Source organism: Takifugu flavidus, chromosome 1 (assembly GCF_003711565.1).
Source record: "Takifugu flavidus isolate HTHZ2018 chromosome 1, ASM371156v2, whole genome shotgun sequence".
NCBI lineage: Eukaryota > Metazoa > Chordata > Actinopteri > Tetraodontiformes > Tetraodontidae > Takifugu > Takifugu flavidus.
In genome coordinates, this window is record NC_079520.1 from 12,446,545 (window position 1) to 12,471,416 (window position 24,872).

At 42.9% G+C, this 24,872-nt stretch overlaps 1 protein-coding gene across 2 annotated transcripts; it reads left to right on the forward strand.

The window, feature by feature from the left end:
• The first annotated feature begins 604 nt into the window (after positions 1 to 604).
• On the forward strand, positions 605 to 19,246 carry LOC130535944 (rho guanine nucleotide exchange factor 7-like). 2 transcript variants are annotated; one of them, XM_057051402.1, is made up of 21 exons: positions 605 to 1,215; positions 3,850 to 3,933; positions 7,447 to 7,531; positions 7,667 to 7,800; positions 10,143 to 10,344; positions 10,592 to 10,680; positions 10,817 to 10,911; positions 10,993 to 11,088; positions 11,366 to 11,488; positions 11,830 to 11,968; positions 12,044 to 12,103; positions 12,197 to 12,343; positions 13,040 to 13,126; positions 13,435 to 13,513; positions 13,588 to 13,727; positions 13,926 to 14,150; positions 14,222 to 14,315; positions 14,427 to 14,516; positions 17,817 to 17,916; positions 18,276 to 18,330; positions 18,494 to 19,246. In XM_057051402.1, exons 1-21 carry the CDS (start codon positions 1,051 to 1,053, stop codon positions 18,614 to 18,616), a joined length of 2,412 nt encoding a protein of 803 aa, XP_056907382.1. In that variant the 5' UTR covers positions 605 to 1,050; the 3' UTR covers positions 18,617 to 19,246. The 2 variants fall into 2 exon arrangements, with proteins under 2 accessions (XP_056907382.1, XP_056907391.1); XM_057051411.1 differs by lacking the exons at positions 17,817 to 17,916; positions 18,276 to 18,330; positions 18,494 to 19,246 and adding an exon at positions 14,883 to 17,505 and having other exon boundaries at positions 606 to 1,215.
• The last annotated feature ends 5,626 nt before the right edge of the window (positions 19,247 to 24,872 follow it).

Genomic DNA, 24,872 nt, shown 5'->3' on the forward strand with positions numbered 1-24,872 from the left:
GTTAATGAATAATGTGTTTTTTATTTGGTTTTGAAAGAAAGCCCAATATCAACTTACAGTCTGGTTTAAACTTAATCTAACCCCACAATTGTATTCAAAAGCATTATTCCAATCAACAAGCTTTAATGGCATGTTGATTTGGAAAAACAGATTACATGATGACTTTTGTTTTTTATAGTTGATGATTGATTTTTTTGTGTTTGCGTACAGGTTAAGAACATTTTATAGCCGCTTTCTGACCAAATACTGAAGATTATTGGACCGAGCAGTTACCAAAGAGCTCCATCCAGTGGCCAGTTTGTGAAATGACACACAGTTCTTATAATGAGTATATGTATCATCATCGGTTTATTTATCTTTCCTAATACTTCCACACCATCTCTACATTCAAGGATGAATTCTAAACGCAGTGTTTGATATTTTTCCTTCAGCATTCAGTTTTTGACATTTTTTCTACATTTTCTAGGATAGTTTTTTAGTAATATGTAACCAAATTTAAATGCAGTGCTCTCTGTTTGCACAGCTACTTTCTTCTTATGTATTAAAAAAAATGCACCGTTAGCCCGAGGTTTGTTTATCATAAAGCGGCTGAGAGGGAAAGAGTAAAAGCATATGTAAAGTCACAGAAACAGGCTATTCATGTCACGCTGAAGTGCGCTAACAACTGCTCGGGGTGGCTTGTCCCTCCTGTGTGATGTCATCCAACGGATGAACGGCTGCTGGCTGCCGTGCGCACGTATGCAGTCTTGAGCGTCAACGCATCACAGCGAAGCGCATTTGACAGCCTGCCAGGTGGAAAAGACATCATTTCAGGGAAGGAACCAGACCTACTGAATTTCCACCAGCTCGCCGTCATCCGTATCCACCCTGAGGTGGTGGGTTTTCCGCAGCCTCTCCCCTTTTTTCTTTCTGTTTCTCATCGCATCCTCTTTGGAGGATTTGCTGTGTTCCTCTTCTTAACGCGCAGATGACAGCGTAACCAGGGCGGCAAGCTGCTGAAAAACCAAACACAGTCGCCTTTTTTGGGAGCAGGATTTGTTGCGACTGGACATGAATTCGGCGGAACAGACGGTTACATGGTTGATCACGCTCGGGGTGCTGGAATCGCCGAAGAAGACCATCTCGGATCCTGAAGCGTTTCTCCAGAGTTCCTTGAAAGATGGGGTGGTTTTGTGCAGACTGTTGGAGCGTCTCAGCCCGGGGTCCACGGAGAAAGTAAGGGCATTAAAACACCCCCTCCCTGCTCCCCCTCCGCATACAACCAACCGCCCGCCCCGTCGGCGCGTCTGTGCGCTGCAGATCCGTGAAAACCGACGCGGTTTTACTGTCTGGCTTCTCTTTCTGCCCACTGGCCCATGAGGCGATTTTCCTTTGTAGGTCACGGCAGCCCGGGTTATTGTCTGCGAAAACAGCGCTATATGCTTACACAGACGTGCGCCAAGAGGGGGGTGTTTCCACTGCGTATTGATCCGGTCTAAATCAGGCAACAGCGCACAGGATAGGAAATTGGGTGATCAAATTGATCAGGCGCTATCACGTCCAGCGGGTGTTATTATTGAAGGCCTGGTCTAATCTGATGCAGATGTGCGCTCATTTGTGTGACCCATCCACCCATCTTTTTTAATTCTCCTTTAATCCATTGCTGGTAATGTATCAGTATGTAAACGCTGTTTGATCCAAGCAGTGTGACTGACTGTCAGTGTACCAGTAGACCACAGCAATTATGGGCCGCCATTGACTGCAAAGGCGCAAAGATAGAGCTGGACCCTCTCCCCATTTAAAGAAACAGTGCAGTGTTTGCGTTCGTCAATGTATGGCGTCGGCCGGTGTGGTTTAGTGTCAGGGTTTCCTGAAAAGAGACTGTTGTGCCGGAGGCAACTACCACTTACTCATTAAATGTGCGAGCAAATTTGCCAGGTAAAAGACAAACAGGTTCCTAAAGTGACCTGAAAATACCCCTCTTTAACAGGTGTCATTTATTTCTGTCACATAACCAAAATGCTTTGCATAATATAATGATGCTGGTATAAAATGCCGTTGGGATAGGGGAGGTGTCTTGGACATGGATGACTCAGCCCAGAGAATTATTATAGGATATATACTGTATATTAAAATAAGGCTACTTTAAATTTTAACACATTCACAATTTTGTTTGAAAATATGAATTTAAACTTGAAACAGCAAAAAGGAAACTGTCATGGCTGATTGTCTCTGCATTGATGGGCAAACTGGTGGGTTCAGTTTAGCTTCTTATTTTTAAAAGAGGTTTTCCTTACTGGTGAGAGATGACAAATTCAACCATTCTTCAGATCCAAATGATCAAATGTGTATCAAGATCTGAAGGGGAGAAAAGGTGTTGCAAGCAGTATGTGGGATTCTTAGACCGAAGTATATTACGCATAGTCAGCAACATTTGCTTTCAAACAGGAAGGTGTCTTTAGTGGACCAACTGTGTAATGATAACAGAACTGACATGTACTCAATTCAGTGACATTTGCTTTAGCTTTTACACAACAACATTCTTTTGTTCCTCCTCCTTAGGATGGAGGTTTGTGCTTCTGTCTGACCATGAGGTGGTGCTCATCCTGTCCCATTTTAATTCATCACATAGTGTGAAGGGCCAAGAAGTAGGAGATGTGGGTCACATCTGGGTCAGATGTCAGGTTCTATCAGGGTAGCTACAACTGCTGCCAGCTGAGAACAGGCCCATCTATTATTTTTATCTTGTCTTTATGTTTCCTGATAATTCTATGTTGTGGGGTTTGCAGACGCAGTGATGCAAGTTTACAGCTTCAATCAACTAACTATGGAATTTTGGAAGACATGATGAAATGACAAGAGAAAATTATTCAAGTAACAAAGGCGTCACCTTAAGAATAAACCCTAGACAGGCCCTTTGCATTGTAGTATGATCATCATACATTGATGTTATTGGAGCCATGAAAAGGTGCTCAAGTTGCTTGGAAATACAATAACCAATGTTCCTTGCTCATTCTATAGTGTTTTGCAAAGCATTTAACATATTCTTTAATGAGAAGGATTGATCCAATAAGAAAATGTATTAAACTGTGCAGAATTTAGCTTACAGACAAGCATCTGTAAGCTAAATTCAACTATAGAACCCTCATTAACTGTGGCATTTTCACCAAAATATCCAGTTACAGTATACTATAACCTGCGGCTTGTGTGTTGAAGCCTGATCTCACTGTAGCAATCATGCAGATCAGTACAATCCAAAAGCAATAATGACATGGGTACCACATCATTTTGTATTTATTCTGCAGCATCTGGCATTTGGAATCTATAAAATAAAAGCAAAATATTTAATTTTGATATCTAATATTTTAACTTAGGATATATTGAAGTACTCTGTTGAACGGGGGGTTCTACATACAGTAGTACCCCCAACTCCATCAACCCGTTGGAGAGATAGACGGATGTGTCGATGTTTCAGTTGAACTTCCTGCTTAATTAAGATTCTATCATTTTAAAAGTGACACCAATGAAAGTATTTGTTTATTTTAAGAGCATTTTCCCCTCCGTCGCAGTGATCGCATCCTTTTAATCAAACGATCCCTGTCAATCAGAATCAAACACTACCGGTGTGGGCGTCTGTTTGCTGGCGTCACTTCCGCCGCCTCGCTGCCGCCGCCGCTTCCACTTCCCCGCTGCTGGATCAGAGTCCAGCCTCCCGGAGTGTGTCAGGCCCGCTGAGGAGCTGGAGAATGTGTGTCGACCGACTGGAGTCATTTTCAAAGCTATTAACTGCGGAAAACCACTGTGCGAGCAGCAGGAAAACCGCTACGTGAGCTGGAGGTTTACCTTTAACCCGGGTTATCTTTCCTGCAGATTTACCAGGAGCCGAAAAACGACGGCGAGTGTCTGTACAACATAAAGGAGTTTCTCAAGGGCTGCACATCATTTCGCGTCGAGGTAAGTCCCCCTTTTCTCCAGATTTTCGAAGTTAATGGTGCCTTGTTGCCACACCCTTGTGTGTATTTTCTCGCCCTGAAGTGGCGTTTGTGAATGTGTAGTGTTTATAGAACCCGTGCGAGATGAGACCCGGGTACAGTAAACAATGGGTCCATGGAGCTCCTGACAGAGGGAGGTGGAGGGAACAACCAGCCGAGAACAATCACACATCAGCCCCAAGAAAAATAACTGTAGCAGCAGCTTGAAATTCAACCTTGCACTTCTGCTCATCACCGTTTAACCTTTGTCTCAGTATTTTCTCTGAAACACTTCATTCCACTGGATTTTCCAGTACTATACAAGCTTTTTTTTTGTCTTTGATGTCGAGCTACCCTACTTTCTGTTATTTACCTGAGCAGCTCAGCGCTCTGCTACAGGAATATTTGACAGTGTTGTGGTTGTGAGAGAATCTCCATAGTTTTAAGCAAATGGAGGACAGTGTGCTGTGTGTTTGCCAGTGCATAGAAGGGTCATTGAACCATCTCAGAGTGACAATACCAACTCTGTGTTCCTCAGCCTTTTCCCTGCTGAATCTCCAGCTACCGAACAAGAGGAGAAGCAAAGCGCTGTCGCGTTGAATGTCTCGACAACTGAAATGTCACTGCAGGATCCAGATTTGACAGCGGCGCTTAAGCGATAATCCAGCGTTTAACTGGCGACGCCAGCCACATTAACTTTGACTTGTGCTGCACTTCTTTCTGCAGTTTATCCTCTTTAAGTTTCCATCGGAGCAGTGTTACAGTGATTTTAAGAATGACCACGTTTCTGCCGGTCATCTGTGGAACATTAAAGATAACCTCCATTCACCAGCACCCGGAGCCCCTCTGGCTCTGACCCCAGGTAGATCCAGCTGCAGATTAGAGCGGGGGCCCTACACAGCGCACGACCGACGCAGCTTTTTCAGCTCTGTCCTGTCTCTTTCTCATGGCGTTAACCTGCATATTTCTGCATCAACATGTTGGCCTCACTCCGTTTGCATGTTTATTGGCGACGGCTCCAATGGTGCCAATCTAATTTGGGTTCCTCACCAGATTGCATCCTTCCAAGACTGCGCTTCCCAGTTTGGCAGCTGCTGTTGCTGACCTTTCACCTCTAATGTCTTTTGCTGTAGGAAGTAATCGTTGGAGTTCCCTCCACCCTGGAGCTCTCAGGGGAGGAGTAATTTTACTCTGGTACCGGCTTAAGCGTGATCTATCTGTATCTGCTGATGGAGTATCATGTGGTATCACATATTCACCAATAGTTTAAGAGAATTTCGTGTCTCAAAGGGTACAATTAGTGTCTATGCAGAGTTGCCGCACTTTATTGTAGTTCTGTTTACCTCCAACAGTTGAACTGTTAAGCTGTGTCTCATTACTACATTTGTAATCTGCAGCCTGCTGCTTAAGGCACTTGGTTACATTCTGCGCTGCATAGTTGTGGAACTGGAATTGCTGTGACGCTGCAATCACATTTCAAACAATCGACCTTCATTGTCAAATAAGTACCACGAATAGGAAAGTATTTTTTTTTTGTCTAGCTTGCAGAAATGATGGTGACACCTGATCTCCAATCAGCTGCTCTTTAGTTGTTTCTCTGTATGAGTGAAATGAACATGTTTGTGATTTCAAACCTTAGGCTGCAGTTCGAAACATGGCACGGGTGCTGGAACCTTCTGTCAAATCAACATAGATTGTGGTTGGAATGATCTGTTGGTCTTTCGGTGCTAAAATGGAGTATATATGATATGTAGCCATTTACCGACCTATCTATTATATGATGTGATCGACTGTTGGCACTGTGTTATTTCTGTTTGGAGAATGTGCTTGTTGCAGCTTGCTGGTTCTCAAGCAGTTTCAGTTGGCTACTTGTCTAGTGTTAGAATGAATAATTTGTCCTTAAATCGTTATTATAAATGATATATGAGGAACCACATGCAGGTAACCACTTGTCATGTGTGGAGACGCTGCCCTGTGTGGGGCTGTTGAGTCACACCGGGGTGTTTCTGCTGTGTGAGTCTGTACTAAGGAATCATTATCTTACTGTGATGTTTGGGCCCTCTGGACATGTTGAAGCTTGTCAGCTTCATTATCTCTCTGCATGAGTGTTTAAAATCTTCATAATGGTTCGCAGGGAACAGTAATATTTTCTTTAAATGAAATCCTGCTATATTTGGCCTTCGGTCACGCGGGAAGAATCAGAATTATACGTTCTTTAATCACACGTGTCAGAGTTATACATTGCTGTCTAACACGTGCTTTGTCATGCCATCCACATAGTCCCTTTAGATGCATCTACAATCAGTGAAATATAAAGGAGCCACTTATCATACAGGCCTTCATCCTCAGTATAACTGAAGCGAAAGTAACTAATCACATGAAGCCATTACACGGGAAGCCAGAGAACGATGACATCCATCAACAGAGATACAATCGGTGCCATTCATTCTCGCCAAGAGAACAGGGAGAGTCCCAGAAACAGGGAGAGTCCCAGAAATAATAATGCAGACAGCGCTACAGTCAGCAGCAGCGGCACACTTTCTTCTTCCTTGTGTCTCCTTGTGATCAAAACCACTATCCATCCATCCATCCATCCATCCATCCATCCATCCATCCATCCATCCATCCATCCATCCATCCATCCATCCATCCATCCATCCATCCATCCATTTCTTTGTCATTACTTTGCCCTCCGCACCCTGTCTGACACTCCAGCATTATTCATATTGCTGTAATCCCATTGAGATCGCAGTCATGGCATCATTGCAACATTAAAAACATGAAGCCTGCGTCATCCAAAGCGAGTCAGCTCTGATCCAAAGGAGGTAAAGAAGCAAGATCGTGTTCAGTTTGTTGTAGAGTCATTTCTGATATTTGCGAAAAATCTAATTTCATCACAAAACTACTGCATGAAACAGACGCGCCCCTTTGACACACCTAAAGCTGATGTTTAAGGTGTGTATTGTTCCTTAAGAAGAGTTTACGAGAGTCAAGTGGTTGGAAACAAAGGTCAGAATTGTTATTCATTAGCCATTAAAAGCCCAGAGCATAAATTGTACCATAATGTGAAATTGTGACTGCTAATTTACAGTTTGGAAGACTCAGACTCAGTGTGATAATCAATGGTTAATATCTATTTATTATTAATTATTTTGATGTCTCCAATAAGGTCTTTAAGGTTTTGTTTGTCATCAGACATTTGTTCCTTTAATTGCATCCTTGTGCCTGGTAGACAGAGTTCTTTAATAGTGCATATCATATTTTGAAGTAATTGCTTTCATAATATTTTCATTTTTTAACATCCAAACATTTTCATTTGTCAGTTTGTATTCAGAGATGCAAATGCTGTCAGCGTCACCATTTATTGACCTATCTATTGTATGAGGTGATCGACTGCTGCCACTGTGTTATTCCTGTTTGGAGAATGTGCTTGTTGCAGCCTGCTGGTTCTCAAACTCACATGATCCCTCTTTGTTTTCTCTCCTCTCGTTCGCAGCCATTCGAGGCCAGTGACCTGCTGCTGGGACTGAACTTCTCAAAGGTGCTCAGCAGTCTGGTTGCTCTGAATAAAGTGACTGCAGGTCAGTCAACACTTAAACTCTTGTCTTAGTAGTGTGAGCTACATGATAATTGTGGGTATTCCTCAGCCAGGAGCGTGTGGGTGTTTCGTGCAGACAGCAGGTCCGATGTATTTATATTTTATTCTCTCTCTTCAGATATCAGCGTGGGCAGCGATTCGGTGTCTGCCCGACACTCTTCATCCCACCGTATTAAGTCTTTTGAGTCGCTGTCCTGTCAGACGTCACTGGGCCGGTCCTCCAAGCTGTTGCAAAACCAATTTCGCAGTCTGGTAAGGTCAGCACTCACTGTACCCCTTTCACCCTGTACCAAAAGCCCACTTTGCTCTGGATCAGCGCTGGTTCTTTTTGGAAATCTGAAAGGGTTGTCGCAGCGTTTCGTCCTCGGTGCAATGACCCTGCAATCAGTCTGGGAAATCTGGGGCTCGCCTCTCCTCACCTGCAATGTGAAAGTCGTCCCATTAAATTGCCTGACGATGCTGGTGTACCTGCCCGTCACATGTCACTGGGCAGACCCTCAACATGGTGTCATTGTGGAAGCTGCAGGGCGGTGAGAGCTGCCCAGCCAGATCTCAAAGCAGTACAAAGTCTTGGTCCCTTCCCTTAAGATCGGTCTTCCTGTTGACTACCCCAAGACTGATGGCTGATGAGCAAAAAGTTTCTAGTCAAACAAATCAAATGTGTCAGTACAGGATGTTTAATGGAAGCGCCTACATGAATTACATCATGCTCGGGAAGTCCCACCAAACGGGGAATGCTTGTATGCCTACAGCTTGTGTATGGCACAGCTCTTTTGTTCATCGTAGCAGAGCACTGAAAGATCAGCGAGCTGCCTAGCTTCCATGGAGATGGAGAGATGAAATGTTAGATTTCAGGCTCTGTGCAGGACACAGTTATTTATTGCAATATAACCAGTCTGGACGCTGAAACAGGTGATAAACAAGCTGAATGGGTTGACAACAAAATCCTGATCAATGACAGGATGGGCAGGAGCAGCATGGGACACACTGAGTGGCCTAATTATGAAATTTTGGAAATTAATTTTGCAAATAGATCTCCATCTCTCCACGCCACCGGACACCACTGACTGAAAATGTTACATGACGTCACCGATAGTGACACTATAGTCTCAGTTTATTTATACTCGTAAAACTTCGAGCTGTTTAAATGAACTTAGAGCCGACACTCTAGCAGGAATTTAAGACCTACACAAACACATTATTTGCAAAAAAAAAATTATTTTCAAAAAAGGTTTTGAGACAATTTCTTTGACAATCCTTCACTTCACCTAATCACTGGAGCAAGAAATTCTACTCAAGTCAAACGCTGCCCTGACGCTTGAAAATGAACCATCCACTACTTTTTGTCAAACTGTTCTATTGTGCAGCATCACCCATTTTAGTCACCGTTGAGGCAATAAGCACTCTTCTCCTCTACCCGTAGCACAGATTCGATACAAATTCCACCGGCTTTAACCGTTTGTTCAGTACGAAGTACCAAACAACACTGACCATTGACTCGCTGATGTCCAGTGTTACCTCGCAGTTTTCACTTGAAACGTGTAACGATGATGCTGTCAACACTATGATGGATGAGAGAGACAAAAAAAACAGCCTCACACCTCATTGTGGGGGTGGGGGTCAGACCTGTGACGGATGGCAATGTGCAAATGTCCCAATGCCAAACAAAGGAAATGGTGCATCAACGTGCTAATTTTAGTGTGAGTGGTGTAACAGCAGAATCCAGCAGATCTAACCTCGATCAAGCTAACTGGTTCCAAAAACCCAACCAACTCTGAGTTTCTCTCTGTTGCTTTGCAGTGACAAAAGATAGAAAGGAAGCATTTGAAAGCCAACTAGTTCATCTACAAGTCTGTTCTTTGTCACAATAATGTATTTATATAGACATTTTGATGTATAATAGGGTTCCTTATTAATAATAAACTATAGTCTGATCAAAAGCAAAACTGATTAATTGTTTTGGATCCCTAAAAACCACAGGGGAGTCAAGAACTGACTTTTTTTTTTTAACCTCTGGCTTGTATGTGGTCTGGCACCAGGTCAAGGGTCAGAATTTTCTTTTTACAGGGAGGCTGAGATCATCAGCTGAGCATGTTCTCCCTCTAGTCTCTGCTAGGTCTGGCTCTGGGTCTCATTCCGGCTTGCCTGCTATAAACACCCCCTCCAGATAGACGTCTCTGAGGCGTGCACAACTCACCTGTTCTGCTCCTCCAATTGCAGAGCAGCAGTGGCTCCACTCAGAGCTCCTCTCGGATATCTGAGCTCCTTACATGATCTCTTAGGCTGAGCTCATCCACCAGCAGAAGAAAGGCTTTAGCCTGTTGTTTTTGAGACCAGATTTTTTTAAAATCACAATCACAAATGGAATAAACTGAAGTTGTTTCCTAAGCGCTACCTAAAATGATCTTCATTAATCTGGCCAGTTCACACCTGTTGATGGCATAAATCTCCCTGTCTTGTAAAGTTTAAATATTTGATGGCTTTGATTCACAAGAACAGTGTTACTCATCCGTCCATGTTCATTCACAAGCCTTTCCTTTGACTTGGCTTTCTCAGTTTCCTTTGCACTGCTGAAAAACTCCTTCATTCCTCAGGACATGTCAGAAAACAGTGGACAGCAGCTACTGGTGAAGGCACGCTTCAACTTCCAGCAGACGAACGAGGATGAGCTCACATTTACCAAGGGTGACATCATCAGCGTGTCTCGTCAGGAGGAAGGTGGCTGGTGGGAGGGAACGCTCAATGGCAGGACTGGGTGGTTTCCTAGCAACTATGTCCGTGAAGTCAAAGGCTCTGGTGGGTATAACACCATTATGCTTTCTAGCTGTTATGCTTTCTCTGTTGTCATCATTCCATCAGGACTGATGCTCGCAAAGGTATTTGATAGCTTTTCTATGAGTGATTCGGCCTGTTAAAGATTCCCAGCCTTCTTTAAAAAAGCTGATGATGACACTCAAAAAGATCACCCTCAGTCATAGCTATTCCAGTAGAAATTATGTTAAAATTGAACTGTGCGCTGTAATATTTTTGTCTGTGGTTGCAGACAAACAAGTGTCCCCCAAGTCTGGAACACTGAAGAGTCCCCCTAAAGGCTTTGACACGTCTGCGATCAGCAAAACATACTACAACTTGGTAAGGGTGGGGTGGCCCACTTTCAACATCGGAAATACATTTCATAACATCTATATTAATTTCTGTTTTCCTGCTGCCTATTAAAGAATAAAATAGATTTCATATTAAAATTGTGCCTGGCTCATTTGTTTTGAAGGTGTTGCAGAATATTTTGGAAACGGAGACAGAATACTCCAAGGATCTCCAGAGCCTCTTGACAAACTATCTGCGACCTCTTCAGAATACTGACAAGTACGAGTCATTAACGCCAAAATTACTGTTTATCTTCTTAGAGTACAACTTTTGTCGTAACCTATCTTGTATTTTCGCCAGGCTGAGCAGTTCAGATGTGGCTCTCATTCTGGGTAACCTTGAAGAAATCTGCACCTTCCAACAGATGCTGGTTCAGTCTCTAGAAGAGTGCACCAAGTGAGTCTCTGCTCACACTCGCCACTGCAGCAGCAGCTGCAGCTTATAGAAGCGTGTACAGAGACCCCTAGTGTTGAGTCAATGTAATTACAGGGAATGCGATCGCAAACGTATCTGGTGATCCTCCAAAACCTTATTGGATATGTACCTATATCTGAAAATATAATGTGCGATTTTACTTGATAGCACATGCACACATTCTATTTACTGTATGCCATATGTGTCTTTTGGTTTTTGTCTGTCACTATTAGAGTCAATGTCTGTTTTTTTTTTTCAGGCTTCCAGAGAGCCAGCAAAGGGTGGGAGGTTTCTTCATAAACCAAATGCCACAGATGAAGGCTCTTTACAACAGCTACTGCTCCAACCACCCCTCTGCAGTCAATGTTCTCACACAGCAAAGGTGCACCTATTTGATATATTAGTAGAATCTGTTAACTATCAGATACCTGTCCTTCCTTGTCTGATTAAATATCATATACTGGTTAAATCCAAGTCTATGCATGGATTTCTGTAAACCTACACAAACAGGAATCATGACTTAATCTTATTTAAGGGCTTTTCTTTCTTGAAGCCTACTCCAGAGATTATTTCAGTATGATTTCAGACGAACCCACTTTATAATCAGTCTAACACTATAAATATTTTTTCCCTAATATCGTACAACTGTTGCCATGGTTCCCTCCTAAAATCAGTTATCCCTCGCCTTGAAATGTCTGTGACTCTCATTCTGTGCTGTTACAGTGAAGTGCTTGGGGAGTTCATGGAGGGGAGGGGTGCAGTCAGTCCAGGCATCCTGACCCTGACCACTGGCCTCAGTAAACCCTTTATGAGACTCGACAAATACCCGACCTTACTAAAGGAGCTGGAGAGACACATGGAGGTCTGTATCTAAATAGTCGTTTGCAGCAATGGTGTGATTTTGTCTATCAACCATCTCTGGTTTATTTCTTTGCAGGAGGGTCATCCCGATCGGCCAGACATTCAGAAGTGCATGGCAGCATTTAAAAGCCTCTCTGTGAGACCTTTCTTCCTCCCTCCTGCCACATGTCTGTAAGTTAAATGATAAGAGGATCAAATAGTAAGTGATTAACATTGTTGTCTGTTCCAGGTGCAGTGCCAGGAGGTCCGGAAGCGAAAGGAACTGGAGCTGCAGATCCTCACGGAGTCCATCCGGCTGTGGGAGGGGGATGACATCAAGACTCTGGGTTCTGTGCTCTTCATGAGCCAGGTGTTAGTGCAGAGTCCAGGCTCAGAGGTACGTCATGGAGGTGTTCTGTAAAACCGCACTCACACAATATTTATCTAACTGATTAAAGGCACCTAAAATTGCTGTGAGTTTGTGTTTATCGGGACGAAATAACAATCAGCAAATAAATAAGCAGCATCTTTCAGTTTAACCGTAGTTAATTTGTTTTATTCATTCAATTTTTTGTTAAATTACGTTTTTAAGACTCTTGCAAACCCCAGCACACATTTACAAATTTGATATTTTAAACAAAATAACCCATCAGATCTCTCAAAAATGAATCTCACATTTGTTCTGAAACTGAAATATGACAACTGATATGTAACAAATTTATCCTCTTTGGCTTTAATATTGAGTCTCAGAATCATTAAAGTTTAATAATTAGTAGCACACCCCGGATCATCTTGTTCCTGTCACACATCCGATGCTGTAATTGTTTTATACGGTATATGAAACATTATCAGCAAATACCAGATAAACTTTTAGATTTGATGCAAAGTCCTTTTGAAGAGTTTTGTGTTTTTGCTTTTGTTAGATTTGCCTGTATTTTTGGTGAAATTCTGAAGAATTCTGGCTTTAATGTTCAGCTCCGTGATTCTGTGGGAGAAATGTCCTCAGAATAGGAGATATTTTTCGAGGTTTATAAAAAAATTGCTTAATTTAAAGAGAGGTTTAACATTAGGTGCTTGAACTTGTCTTGATCAGGAGAAGAGTGAGCGTTATCTCATGCTCTTCCCTCACGTCCTCCTGATGCTGTCTGCCAGCCCCAGAATGAGTGGCTTCATATTTCAGGTCAGTCATTAACCTTTCTCCTCCATATCATAGAAGCAGAATTGAATTAATTCAACATAAAATGTCCAGGCTGTATTTGAATGAAAGTCAGCTGAAAGTGAAATTTTTAATTACACTTTGGGATTTTTGAATCATGGGTTTTATTAAATTGTGTCTTCAACACGAGAGTATACATTTTTACTCCTGCTTTTCCATTCATCTTTTCATTACCCTGTTCCAACTGTTTGCTACACTGCAGCTATAAATACAACTTTCTGTAAGCACATTGTGGTTTAAATTGAATTTCTGTATCTGAATCTAATCTGCAGGGGAAATTACCTCTGGCTGGCATGACTGTGTCCAAGCTGGAAGACTGTGATGCACATAAAAATGCTTTTGAGCTGAATGGTAGGAAGACATTAAGATAAACAGCCGTTCATGAACAGGCGGCGCTTTCATCACTGCTGTCTCTGCTTTTGCAGGCACGATGTTTGACCGTCTGCAGGTGATTTGCACCCACAAGCAGGACCTGCAGGACTGGGTGGAACTCTTGAGCAGACAGATCAAACACACGGCAGCCACGGCGCCCAGCCACAAACCGCTCACGGTCCCCTGCCACACGGTGGGTAACCAGTTAGCAGACACAAACTCCAGAGCCTTTTCTTTCTGTCCTAAGGGATGTGAACCCAAACACAAGAGTGGATCACCAGCCATCCTATATGACTCTATACAGTAGTTTGGTGAAGTGACTTTTGCCTTCTGTCAGATGAATATTTGGGGAATTTAACACTGACTCCGGCCATTTGGTTTAATTCTTCAGCTTCCGTCTCACCCTGTAACGCCGTCTCGTCATGCTGAGGGTAAGGCCATGACGGTGGCTCCCACCTACCACACCCTGCCCCATCCTTCCTCCCATGGAACATCTCTGTCCAGCACCATGATGTGGGGTCCACTAGAACCGCCCAACACCCCCAAACCATGGAGCCTGAGCTGTCTGCGGCCTGCCCCCCCTTTAAGACCCTCTGCAGCCCTCTGTTATAAAGAAGTGAGTAGAATCTCTTTCTGTTCTCATTAAATACACAAGTGTTTTGATTCCTTTCATGCCTGTATAATCAGGATCTCAGTAAAAGTCCAAAGAGTGTAAAGAAGCTCCTTCCTAAGCGCAAACCTGAGAGAAAACAGTCAGAAGAAGAATTTGCCTTGAGGAAAAGTAAGTGCTTTTGACTCACATTTATCACTTTCCCTTTTTTAAAATGAGCTTCACATGTGACCGATGGAAATATTCACATGTGAGTGATGATAAGATCCTCACCTTTGCCAGGTACAGCTGCTCTGGAAGAGGATGCACAGATTTTGAAAGTGATTGAAGCTTATTGCACCAGCGCCAAAACCAGGCAGACTCTTAACTCCAGTAAGAAAACAGAATCTTTCTCCCACTACACATGTGCATGCACAAATAAAAGAGGATAAACACTCTTGCTGAACTTGGAATTCTGAGCTTTCTAACAGTCTTTTCTCCTTTTTACTGTCTCTTCTCCACTCTTCCATTGTTCTGCTTTGATTTGAGTTTGCTCTTTTCCTCTCTGCTCTCATCAACTTTCTTTTCTGCCTTTTGTATGATATTTTTTTCCCCTTTGATCCATCCATCCCCCCCGGATTTTAATATGATTTGTCATTTGTTGCGTTCTGCCCACGCCACCACCACCGTTTTTCTTTCGCTCGCTCACCATTTCCTCCCTTCGCGACACCGCCGCCACACTCTGCTCGTTCCGACCAGCCTGGCAGGGCACTGACCTGATGCACAACCACGTGCTGGCTGACGTGGACCGGTCCTGTATGGACTTGCCAGGCCGCCGTAGCAGCGTGTCAAGGCCAGAACTGTCCTCTGACCTCTCGGAGGACTCTGACTATGATTCCATCTGGACCAGCCACAGTTACAGGATGGGTTCGGTGCCGCGTAAGAGCTGCATCTCTCACCAGAACTAAACGTACTGTATTGACACGCTGCAATGTAATGTGATGTACAGCGTGCTTACCTCTTATCTTTGGTGTATCAAAAGAAACGTCCGTAGATCTTTTTTGTATCTATTTATTTTTTATGACATATTTCTTCAGTTTTGTTAACTTATTTGTCTTATTTATTTTTGAAAAGTTTATTTTAAGATATTTTATGCATCTCCCTGTTGCCTTGCCACTTTCCCTTTTATGTGCCTCCTCTCTCCATGTAGTTGCAGTAAGTGTGTAGTAATTATTGTTACATTTTCTTGAATGTCAGCACTCCCCTTGTTTGGCCATCTACGCGGAGGATTCTCCGCAGGGAGTCTAGGCCTGTTAGATTGGAACCCAGGGAGTAACCGAGGGAGGGAGATATGAGGATTGAGCTTTTCCTGTCTGATATTCAGATATATTTCAGGAATGAGTGCATATTATTTACCATTCTTTTCTCCTGGGTTGTTGTCAGTACTTGCTTTCAAATATAAGCACAGCTGAGTTACGTACATGCACAGCTTTGGGCACAAATGCCACTGCTGCCTGATGATAGAGCAGAATGGAAACAAAATATCTAATTGTTCATATTTTTGTATCATTTCTGTTTGCTTAATATGGATCTTGATGTTCATTTTTGAAATACACTTAAAGTTGACCTCATAAAAAGCAATTTTAAAAAAGGAAATTATAACGTACTGCAATTTGGGTTCATAATTTACAAGTGTTGCAGGAATACACAGTAAAGCTGGAAATTTAAAATTTGATTTAAAACAAATTTGCCAAAATAATGTATTTATATTGACATTTCCACATTTCCTAACTAAATGACAATATTGCTCATAAAAAGCTTCTTTTTTTTCCTTCAGATGTGTAATATTATGTGGGAGATTTTTATTTATTTATTTTCGTGTGCAGTAATGTTGTGTAATTTTCTGCTGAGTTACTATGTAGTTCTGGTTAAAAAACTAGATAGAAATATTTATCAAATTTCCTTTCAACTATAACTATGAAATTATGAGCCTACCTTTATTGAGCATAGTAAATATAATTAAAACTCCTGGGTCATTTACTGGATTAATGATTAAGTTCTTTTTTCCCCTGGTTTTGCCAAATATAATGGAATTATACTTGTTTATTTTACTCTCAACAGCAGAAACACATATAAGGAGTACGTCCAGCAGCACAAATCAAACATCTTGGTTTAAAGCCAAGAGTTTGGTGAGTTGGATGGATGTTTGCTGTCAGTCTCAGATATACGTTTGACATTTTGACATTGCCGACAGTATTTCTTTGGTCCCTGCTCGAACCAGCCTCCTTGCTTTAATGTAGACTCAGGCATGTCACCAGGTTCTTGGACTTTTTTAGGCTTCTAAAATGTTACATTCCAATAAGAAACACACGTTACTTGACTCATATTTAACAGGGCGGCGTAATATCATAAACGGATTACGTTGCTACCTCACATGCCACATGCAAGCCTCTTACGCTCTCTTGCATCAATAACTATTTTTTATGAAGAAATATTTTTCCAGTATTGGTATTAAAAGTACAAATGAATCACCCACTTTTCCTCCTCTTACAGCAAACAGTGTGAATGGCATATGAAGGATATGAGCCCATGTTACAGGACTGTTTACTGTTTGTGAAATGTTTCCTTATTTATTATTTTATATGCTGATTTTTTTTTTTTTAATTTATATTTTATTTGAAATGTTATTGTTTACAATTCCTGGAAGATCTTCCCCACTTACATTATCTTGGTTTGAGTTAGATTTTCCAAAATCTATCATGAAATGTTTGACCTATTTTGCACAAGTATGTAACAGGCTAATGGGTGTTGGGAACAGATCTGATCAACTGTAATTTTGTTGTCTGCCTAGCGTGTGTACGATATAGTCCTATAGGTAGACTTGAATATTCGGTGTTCCTGTAAAGTAAAAGCTCATTCGTAGTGTAAACGCTCACCTTTGCTGTTTTGGGATTTTAAAAAAAAATGAAAAAGGTGTAAATATACAGAAATATCTGTATTTAAAGTTCTCAGTCAGACCCAGAATGCCGTCAGTATGGACTTGAACTATACTATAAGAGCACATAGACCCCCCCATCCTTTGTAAATATTCATTGTCCTGGATCAAGAAAAAACCTCTTAAGTATTTGAGCTGCGACTCTTTCTATTGTGTGCTTAGTGACAGGTGTATTCTGTGGTTTAAGAAAAGTCCTCCTGTGGGACAGGCAGGGCCCCCAGACCCCCTGTCTTTGACCAATATTGTCTTCTCTGTGCTCTAACACCGCACCACAGATGTGACCGCGTTGATCTGACGGTACTGTCGTCTGGTTTGTTGTACACTGCTGAGAAGTGTTCAAGTCCCTAACGCTGTACGATGAGTTTTGAATAAATCTGTCATTTGGTAGACCGCTGCGTTCTGGTGCTTTATTAGAATAATGAACTGATTGCGTGGGGCTTCATTTGAAGACTGCAGCTTTATTCATCTTCAACACATTACTGTGATGTTTCCTTTCATTTCCCTCTGACTCTTGTCTGATATTTCCTCTGCGCATGACTAACGTACCACCTCCGCTCAACTGTGTGCTTGCTTCCATAAAGACGGTGGGACTCTCGGCTGGAAATGTAACGGCAGACGACCCTGCATCAGCTCATTTTACCGAACGGAGAGATGGTTGAAGGTCTCAATCACTGAGCTCGCTTTATGTTTTGAAACAGGGCCGCGGACGGAGATGGGACTCCACGTGATCATCCCCGGCGAGAAGAAGGTGCAGGGGGAGGGTCCCAGTCGCAATGGACAGAGTGCAGATGAGGAGAAGTAAGATGACGCACACAAAGCTTTCTCACACCATCTTCCCATCTGCTAAAATTCCATACTTACTGTACTTATTACAACTCATTCATATGAAGACTGCTGGGACCTGAAGTGTATTTATATTTCATTTAAAATCGGCTTTAGACCTTTCCCTGATGGATTCACACACCATTTAACATTTTTGGTCTGTTTTATGACATCAGGGTCTTTTATGACATCTATACCTCCACTAACACTCAAACCGGTCTAGTTTGTGTCATCTAGGAGGAATCAGGCATCACTTGTTCTCTTTGTTTGTAACGCTATAAAACGTGTGCTTTATGTTCAATCTGAATGGTGACCGCCAAATATTGATTTTCAAGGAGTCTGGTGGACGTGGTGTACGCCCTGAGGGATGAGGTTCAAGAGCTGAAACAGGTAGGTTCGATTAAGACAGATGGGGTCCGAAAGGTCTGATGACTAAATAAAGAAATACTGTAGAAGTGCAGTATTCCTCTGTTGTTTGTAAGGAGTAGACCTGCTTATTCAACATCTGCTGATACGATTGGCAGTCAGTCATCTAAAGTGTTTTGGCTCACAGGAGAACAAGAAGATGAAGAGGTCACTGGAGGAGGAGCAGAGGGCGCGGAAGGATCTGGAAAAGGTCGTGAGGAGGGTGTTGAAGAGCATAAATGACCCCACATGGGATGAGACGAATCTTTGAGGACCCGGTACGCACGTTCTCCACCCAAAGCTTTCAAAACAAAACAAACACTAGCACGTGTGAGGTTGCTTTCCACACACACACTTTCACGGTTTTCTGAGTGACAAGACAGGGGTGTGTCTGTTAGGGGGTGTTTTGCCTGCTCTGATAAGTCCAGCGTTACCAACAGCTTCCACCCCCGATTCCGTGGTAACGTTCCCTCAATGCCGCGTTGATGGTAAGAAAACTCATCTCATTGGCAGCCATGGTTGGTGTGTTCCGTGTGACGACACCAGAACCTTCTGTTGACAACCGTTTCAAGCGTTGCTGTCCAGCGGTACATTAGCAGTACTCTAACGATATCACCAAGGCCTGGGACCGAACTTGTACTCTGAACTTGAACCCTGCCATTTTGTAACCTCTTATGTTATTTAAGTTTTTTTTTGTTTTTTTTTTATGAATTTATGTCCAGCCTTTTCTGCCAGGTACTGAAGAGGACTGTGTGCCTGGAAGCTCATCTTTTGTGTCCTCACTGTGGTGTTTTTCTTGTTGAACAGTTCCTCCAGGCGTCCTGAGGAATATCAAACTCGTACTGTATTTGTAAATACTGCTAGAAGATGAGCCATTGAAATAAATGTGGTTTTAGAAAAACAGCTCGATTCATTATTAAATGTGCACCAATGCTGCAGAAGGTGTCAAAAGTTGCTCCTTATTACTTGAATTGAGGTTATCATGCAGCCAGGTAGTCATTTCCATTTAAATCTGTTAGCAGAGACAGAAATCAGGCCAGAGGATCTAAAGCACAACGACGGAGTTCTAAGATGCCTGTAGCCTAAACACTAAATCTTTGTCAGGACCCCAAATTTAAACTGCATCCTTCTATAAAGTCAAAAAGTGAATGAAGCTTTCAGCCAGAAGGATGTGGGTGGTGATCAAAGATCACAATAGCAGTAAAAAGGCTTTGTTGAAAATGTTGTATCTCATGTCTGTTGATGTACAGTCGGCCAGTTTGCAGAATTCTCTAGAACAAGTATCAATATTCTTTCATCACATAAATAAATATGTTCCATTAAATTTGACTGATGTCCAGATGTGGCACAATTAAACATTTTGACTTAATTAACGATAAAATTGACACAAGCAGTCATAACAAAAAGGCCACACAAAGGGCCCAAGTTCCATAGTTTCCATGATGTACTCTGCATCTTGTCCATAACTACCTACCCATAACAACCCTTCATTTTCAGAAATGCTCATATGTTCATGGTTTTCCTGCTTCGCCCTCGTCAAAGCGGCTGATTGAAATCGTTTCCTGCCCTGAGAATCGCACCAAGCGTCAGCGGAGCGCGAGAACTCCGTCCTGCTGCTGTGGCAAGAATCTGGGCAGATGTCAACCTTTTCACGGTGACTCTCACCTTGTCTGCTCATTACTGGTGAAAACCATCGCCTTTTGTTTCCACGCCGCTTTTCCTACGTAGGAACAAAAGCTCACATTACACTCACGCGGTGGGGTGGGGGGAGGTGATGGGCAGATAAAGCCAGGCCAGTCGTGTTGTGACCTTGTTGGCCTGACTTTATCTGCCTGTGCTGGCTGGGCCGTCTGCCACTTGGCTCCTCCAGTAACGGAGCAGCAGAGCTGCTGCTGCCCTGTTGCGAGGGCCAGTCTGGATCTCTGATATGCTGCCCGCCTGGGCTGCAACTTTCCTTCATTTTTAGTGCCTTAAGGTCGTTGCGCCTGTCTCCAGTCTGCTGGGTGAGCAGGAGATGACCTGCAGAGCAAAGCGTCTGTTATCTGGGCTCAATTCTGCTTCCTGTCTTTGACGGCGTGACAGCTTGTCACCGTGGGTGCTCCACAATATGATGCAAACCCTCCTGACTTATTGTGGAGCTCTGGGGAGAAAAAATACCCATCAAGGTCTTCCTCTCCTTTATTCACTCTTTTCTCCCGCTTTTCAAAGCGGAGAATCAATCAGCTGTACACACACACGTGCACTACTCACTTCTTTTCCCTTCCATCTGTCTATTCAGCAGCCAGTGATCATTTAGACTTGACATGCATTGTGAAAATGTGAGCTGCTCTGCCTCTTTCTTCTTCTCTTTCTTTCACTCCCTTTCTCTTTCAACTGTCTGTCATTAATGTCCAGGTCCTACAATATCTGAACAGAGGAGAAGAAGAAAGCCAAGAGTGAGGGATGAATTGATGGATGGGAGGATAAGCACTCAGTGTCCTTTCTTTAAAGATTTGTTATTGTACAGTACTGTCTCCCAGTCATTTTTGGTTGCTGTTTCAGTCTGAAAGCCCATCCACGTGCTCTTTTGTATGGGAAAGCAATAAGGCCCCATTGAATGAAGCTGAATGGACCTGCCATCCTTAGGGGCTGAGGCCTGAGGACTCCTATTCTTTAGCCCCCAATCTAATTGGAGCTGAAATGAAATGGAGGTTTCTCATGAAAATAGGCTTTGTTTGGCCGCAAGGCTGGTAATTCATAAACAATAAGCAGGGCTCTATTGTGTTGATAATAATATATTCATGCTGCTGGAGATGGGGAGAAGGCAAAGCAAAGGCTGCGGATATATAAGGAGGACGGGCAGAGACGGAGATGGCGAGGAGGGAGGAGGAAGACCGCGGCTAATAGCAGATAGTCTGTCAAAAAGATTGGTAATCGCCAGGTTAGAACGAGAGCTTGTTTTGAGGAAGCGAAAGGTCCAATAGTGGGCCAGAGAGGGGACTGACAGTTGGGGAGGAAGATTGCAGAAATGGGAGAGGAGAAATGGGATTCCTCAGGTGAGTGGTTTGGCAGGAGTGAGGGGAGGAGGACTGGAAGTCAGGCTATCATGAAATGGTGCAGGTCTGCGTGCAGTAAAGAGTGGTGGGCTGGTGGAGTGGATTGGTCAAGTGCAGAGATAGAGTCAAAGAGGTGTTAAGGGGGTGAGGGGCGAGCGGGATATCTGCTGGACTACAAAGCTGACGGCAGCTTTTGGCATCAGGAGGAATGATACACGGATGAGGGGGAAAAACAGGTGAGCTTTAACGCCACTTGGACGCATCAGGTGTTTGAGATGATCTGTTATTGATGTGTGATCAGGTTTAAAGCTGCCTCTGTCAGATGATCCACGGCTGATTGTCTGGCTGACATTCTCCAATAGTAGCGCCCAAAAGAGGGCTGGACTTGAAATGCTTTTTCATCCTGATGGATCTGCTGAGCTACGAACGGGTGTCCTGAATCAGCTCTCTCTATTTTTTTTCTCCCTTGTTTTACTGGAGAGCCATTCTTACCAAACTGTGACGGGAAGCAGCAGTTACTCTGGTACCTTGAGAAAACATTCCATTATATCTGGCACCATGTTTTTCAAGACTATACAGGCGTGAGAGATAAACTGATGACAATCCTGGTGAGTACCTGTGAAAGTTGCTGTCTGTGTTTGTCCGGGTGTCAGTGATGTTTGCATGCTTCTGCGCCATCGGGAGATATATGACCTGCATGAGGGTAAACAGCATGGAGACTGTGAGATGTCACCTGTGGGAAGTAACCCATGCGCTTCTGTCGGGTTCCACAATCATTTTTACTTTAAAAGTTATTGGCAACTTCCCAACGTGTGCACATCTGGTGTAAAACTCAGCTCAGAATAGTAGTCTTTTAAATGTACACTGGTATCAAACATAACGAACCAAAACAGATCAGTAAGCAGTTGCTTATCCCTAAATCCATTGATTGGTGGTGTGTATATGAGTACATACGTGTAAAATTAATTGAGGTTAATGGCAAGAGTTTTCCATTGGAGCAGAAACAGAGTGACTCATTAATAATCACAATATTGAATATGTTATATTTTGTCCTGTTGACAATTTATAAAATCAATTAGGTATTATCATTAAATTTAATTGCTTGAGGTATAAAGAAATAATTTCAGATTAGAGATCTTATTTGAGAAGGAATAACCGCGATATGACACAGTTAAAGCAATTTCTAATCCTCCAATCCTGAGATGCAAAAGAATTTGAGCAGCCAACAGAAGAGCGTGCAGGCCTGCAGCTGAGGTTATGCCGTGATTCGGCCAGTAGGTGGCGCTATGCACCCAGCTCACGCTCGAACACCCCTGTGAAGTTAGTGAACAGGCCGCTAGATGTCAGTATTTATCAACCTATGAACTACACGTTCAGCCTGACGTTCGTTTCCAGCACGACAACAAACTGGTGATGAGAATATGAATTTGTCTGTTTAAATACATGTTCATGCAGTTCATTCAACGGATCAGAGGCAGAAGATTATTGCCATAGTAAATAAGATTTATTTTAAATTTGCTCCTAAGTGTATTAGGTATTTTAAAATATAACTGCCTGAGTAAGCAGTAAATGTTCCTTATAAAAAGTGGCTTTTACATTAAATTTTAAATTCGATGCATCAACATATGCACTTTTTTCTCCCAGTAGTGTCTGACAGCCAGAAGATGGCAATGACACATAATAGAAATACTTTGCACGCCAGTGTCTGTGCAAAATGATGAATGTGCGCATGCTTTTGTATCAAACCTTACCTTTAATATAATTTTTACAATATTTTTGACTTTTTTTCACCTTCATATATGTTTGATTTCGTTCCTGCACAGTTTGCCCAATGCTTCTTGGTTACTTCTTTTGTTTATTTGCATGCAGCAAAGTGGCTGCTGGCAGTGCTGGTCAACACAAGTGGCTGGCATTTGGATCCTGGTAATCAGGCTGTGGGCAAACTGGGTGGCAGTGCTCTGAATGTTTTGCTGAAGATTATCCCAAAATTATCCATGAATTATCCCCCAGAATTACTCCATTCCTGTCTGGCCCCGTCCATTGATGCAACTGGAAGGGGAAGAGTGTTGGACAGAGAAGTGCGATGCCCATATTGTCCGAGGGAGATTTGGATAGAGCAGCTTTAGTGTCTGTGTTATAGTGTGTGTGTGTGTGTGTGTGTGTGTGTGTGTGTGTGTGTGTGTGTGTGTGTGTGCGCACGCATGTGCATGTATGAGCACTGTATAATGATTTTGGCATTACTGGAACATTGGGGTAATGGAGCATGTTAATCCACATCAAACAACTATTAGCCACAGCTTTCACTCGTACTGTACATGTTATGGTAAAGACCACAGATCTAGGGTGCATCTAGGAGCCCAACACATTATATTTATTTCATTTGTAACTGTTCGCCAGTGCTTTGCCATGTCAAAGAGCATCCCCCAAAATTAGGTTTTTTAATTCACTTAAGCAAACCCTCCTTAGAACCTGCCACAAACTGTTGCTTCTGCATACTCTTTTAAATATTTGAATGCTCACAGTTTCGAGATCCATTTGGAATGAATTTAAATTCATTTGATGTGGTTGTTATCACTGCATGTTGCTGTGACATTAGTGTCCAGGATGAACAAGTCTCTGTGCACGTGTGCAGCCGCTGGAGCCCCAGGAGAGGAACTGTGCTGGTGAACCTCTGTGATAAGTGTTCGGTAAACGGGTCAGTGATTTGTCCTTGGAGGCTCAATCTGAGCTATTTTTCCTGACTGAGAACACAAATTGTCTTTCTTATTCATCCCATAAACAGACCACCAGCTGGGCAGACTCCAAGTAGTTGGAGCCAGCTTGGTAACCCTATTTTCTCGGACTTGTGCACGATAACATGTGCACTCTCCTCCTCCCCCGCAATATAACTTCTGAAGATGAGAAAATAATTACGCACAAAACTAGTGGAGGATCACAAGGAGGAGGAAAGTGGCATGAGGCAGCAGGGAAAGAGGCAAGAGAGGCCAAGGTGGGGAAAGGTTAAAGACTCCTTTTTTGGGGAAAGGGGCTGTCCTTCCAACAGGGCCCTGCTCCCTGACCCACTGTTAGAAGAGGGAGCGTTTAAAAAGCTGTGAGGGAAGGAGAGAGAAAAAGCTAGAGCTTCATGCGAGGTTCCGAAGGATAGCAACAGCGAAGCTAAATGGGAGGTGTATTTGCCTCCGACTGATAGGGAACAATTGGGCACGCAGAAGGAAGCACAAGCACGTCCGACAGGAACATCCAGAAAAATAGCCATTTTTCCACACAAACACACAAATATACACACACTTAGAACTACTATCCCAGCAGGCTATGAACTTCAGTGCAGTTGTTGCCATGGTGATACAGTGAGTTGCTGACCCCCCTGACTCCATTTTCCTGCCCCTTGGTTATTGAAAGAGTTGATTGACAAGTGTCCAAATGTCAGCCGACCCATCTGGCCACACAGGATGGGGGGGGGGGGTATCTGTGGGGTTTCACTTTCTCACTATA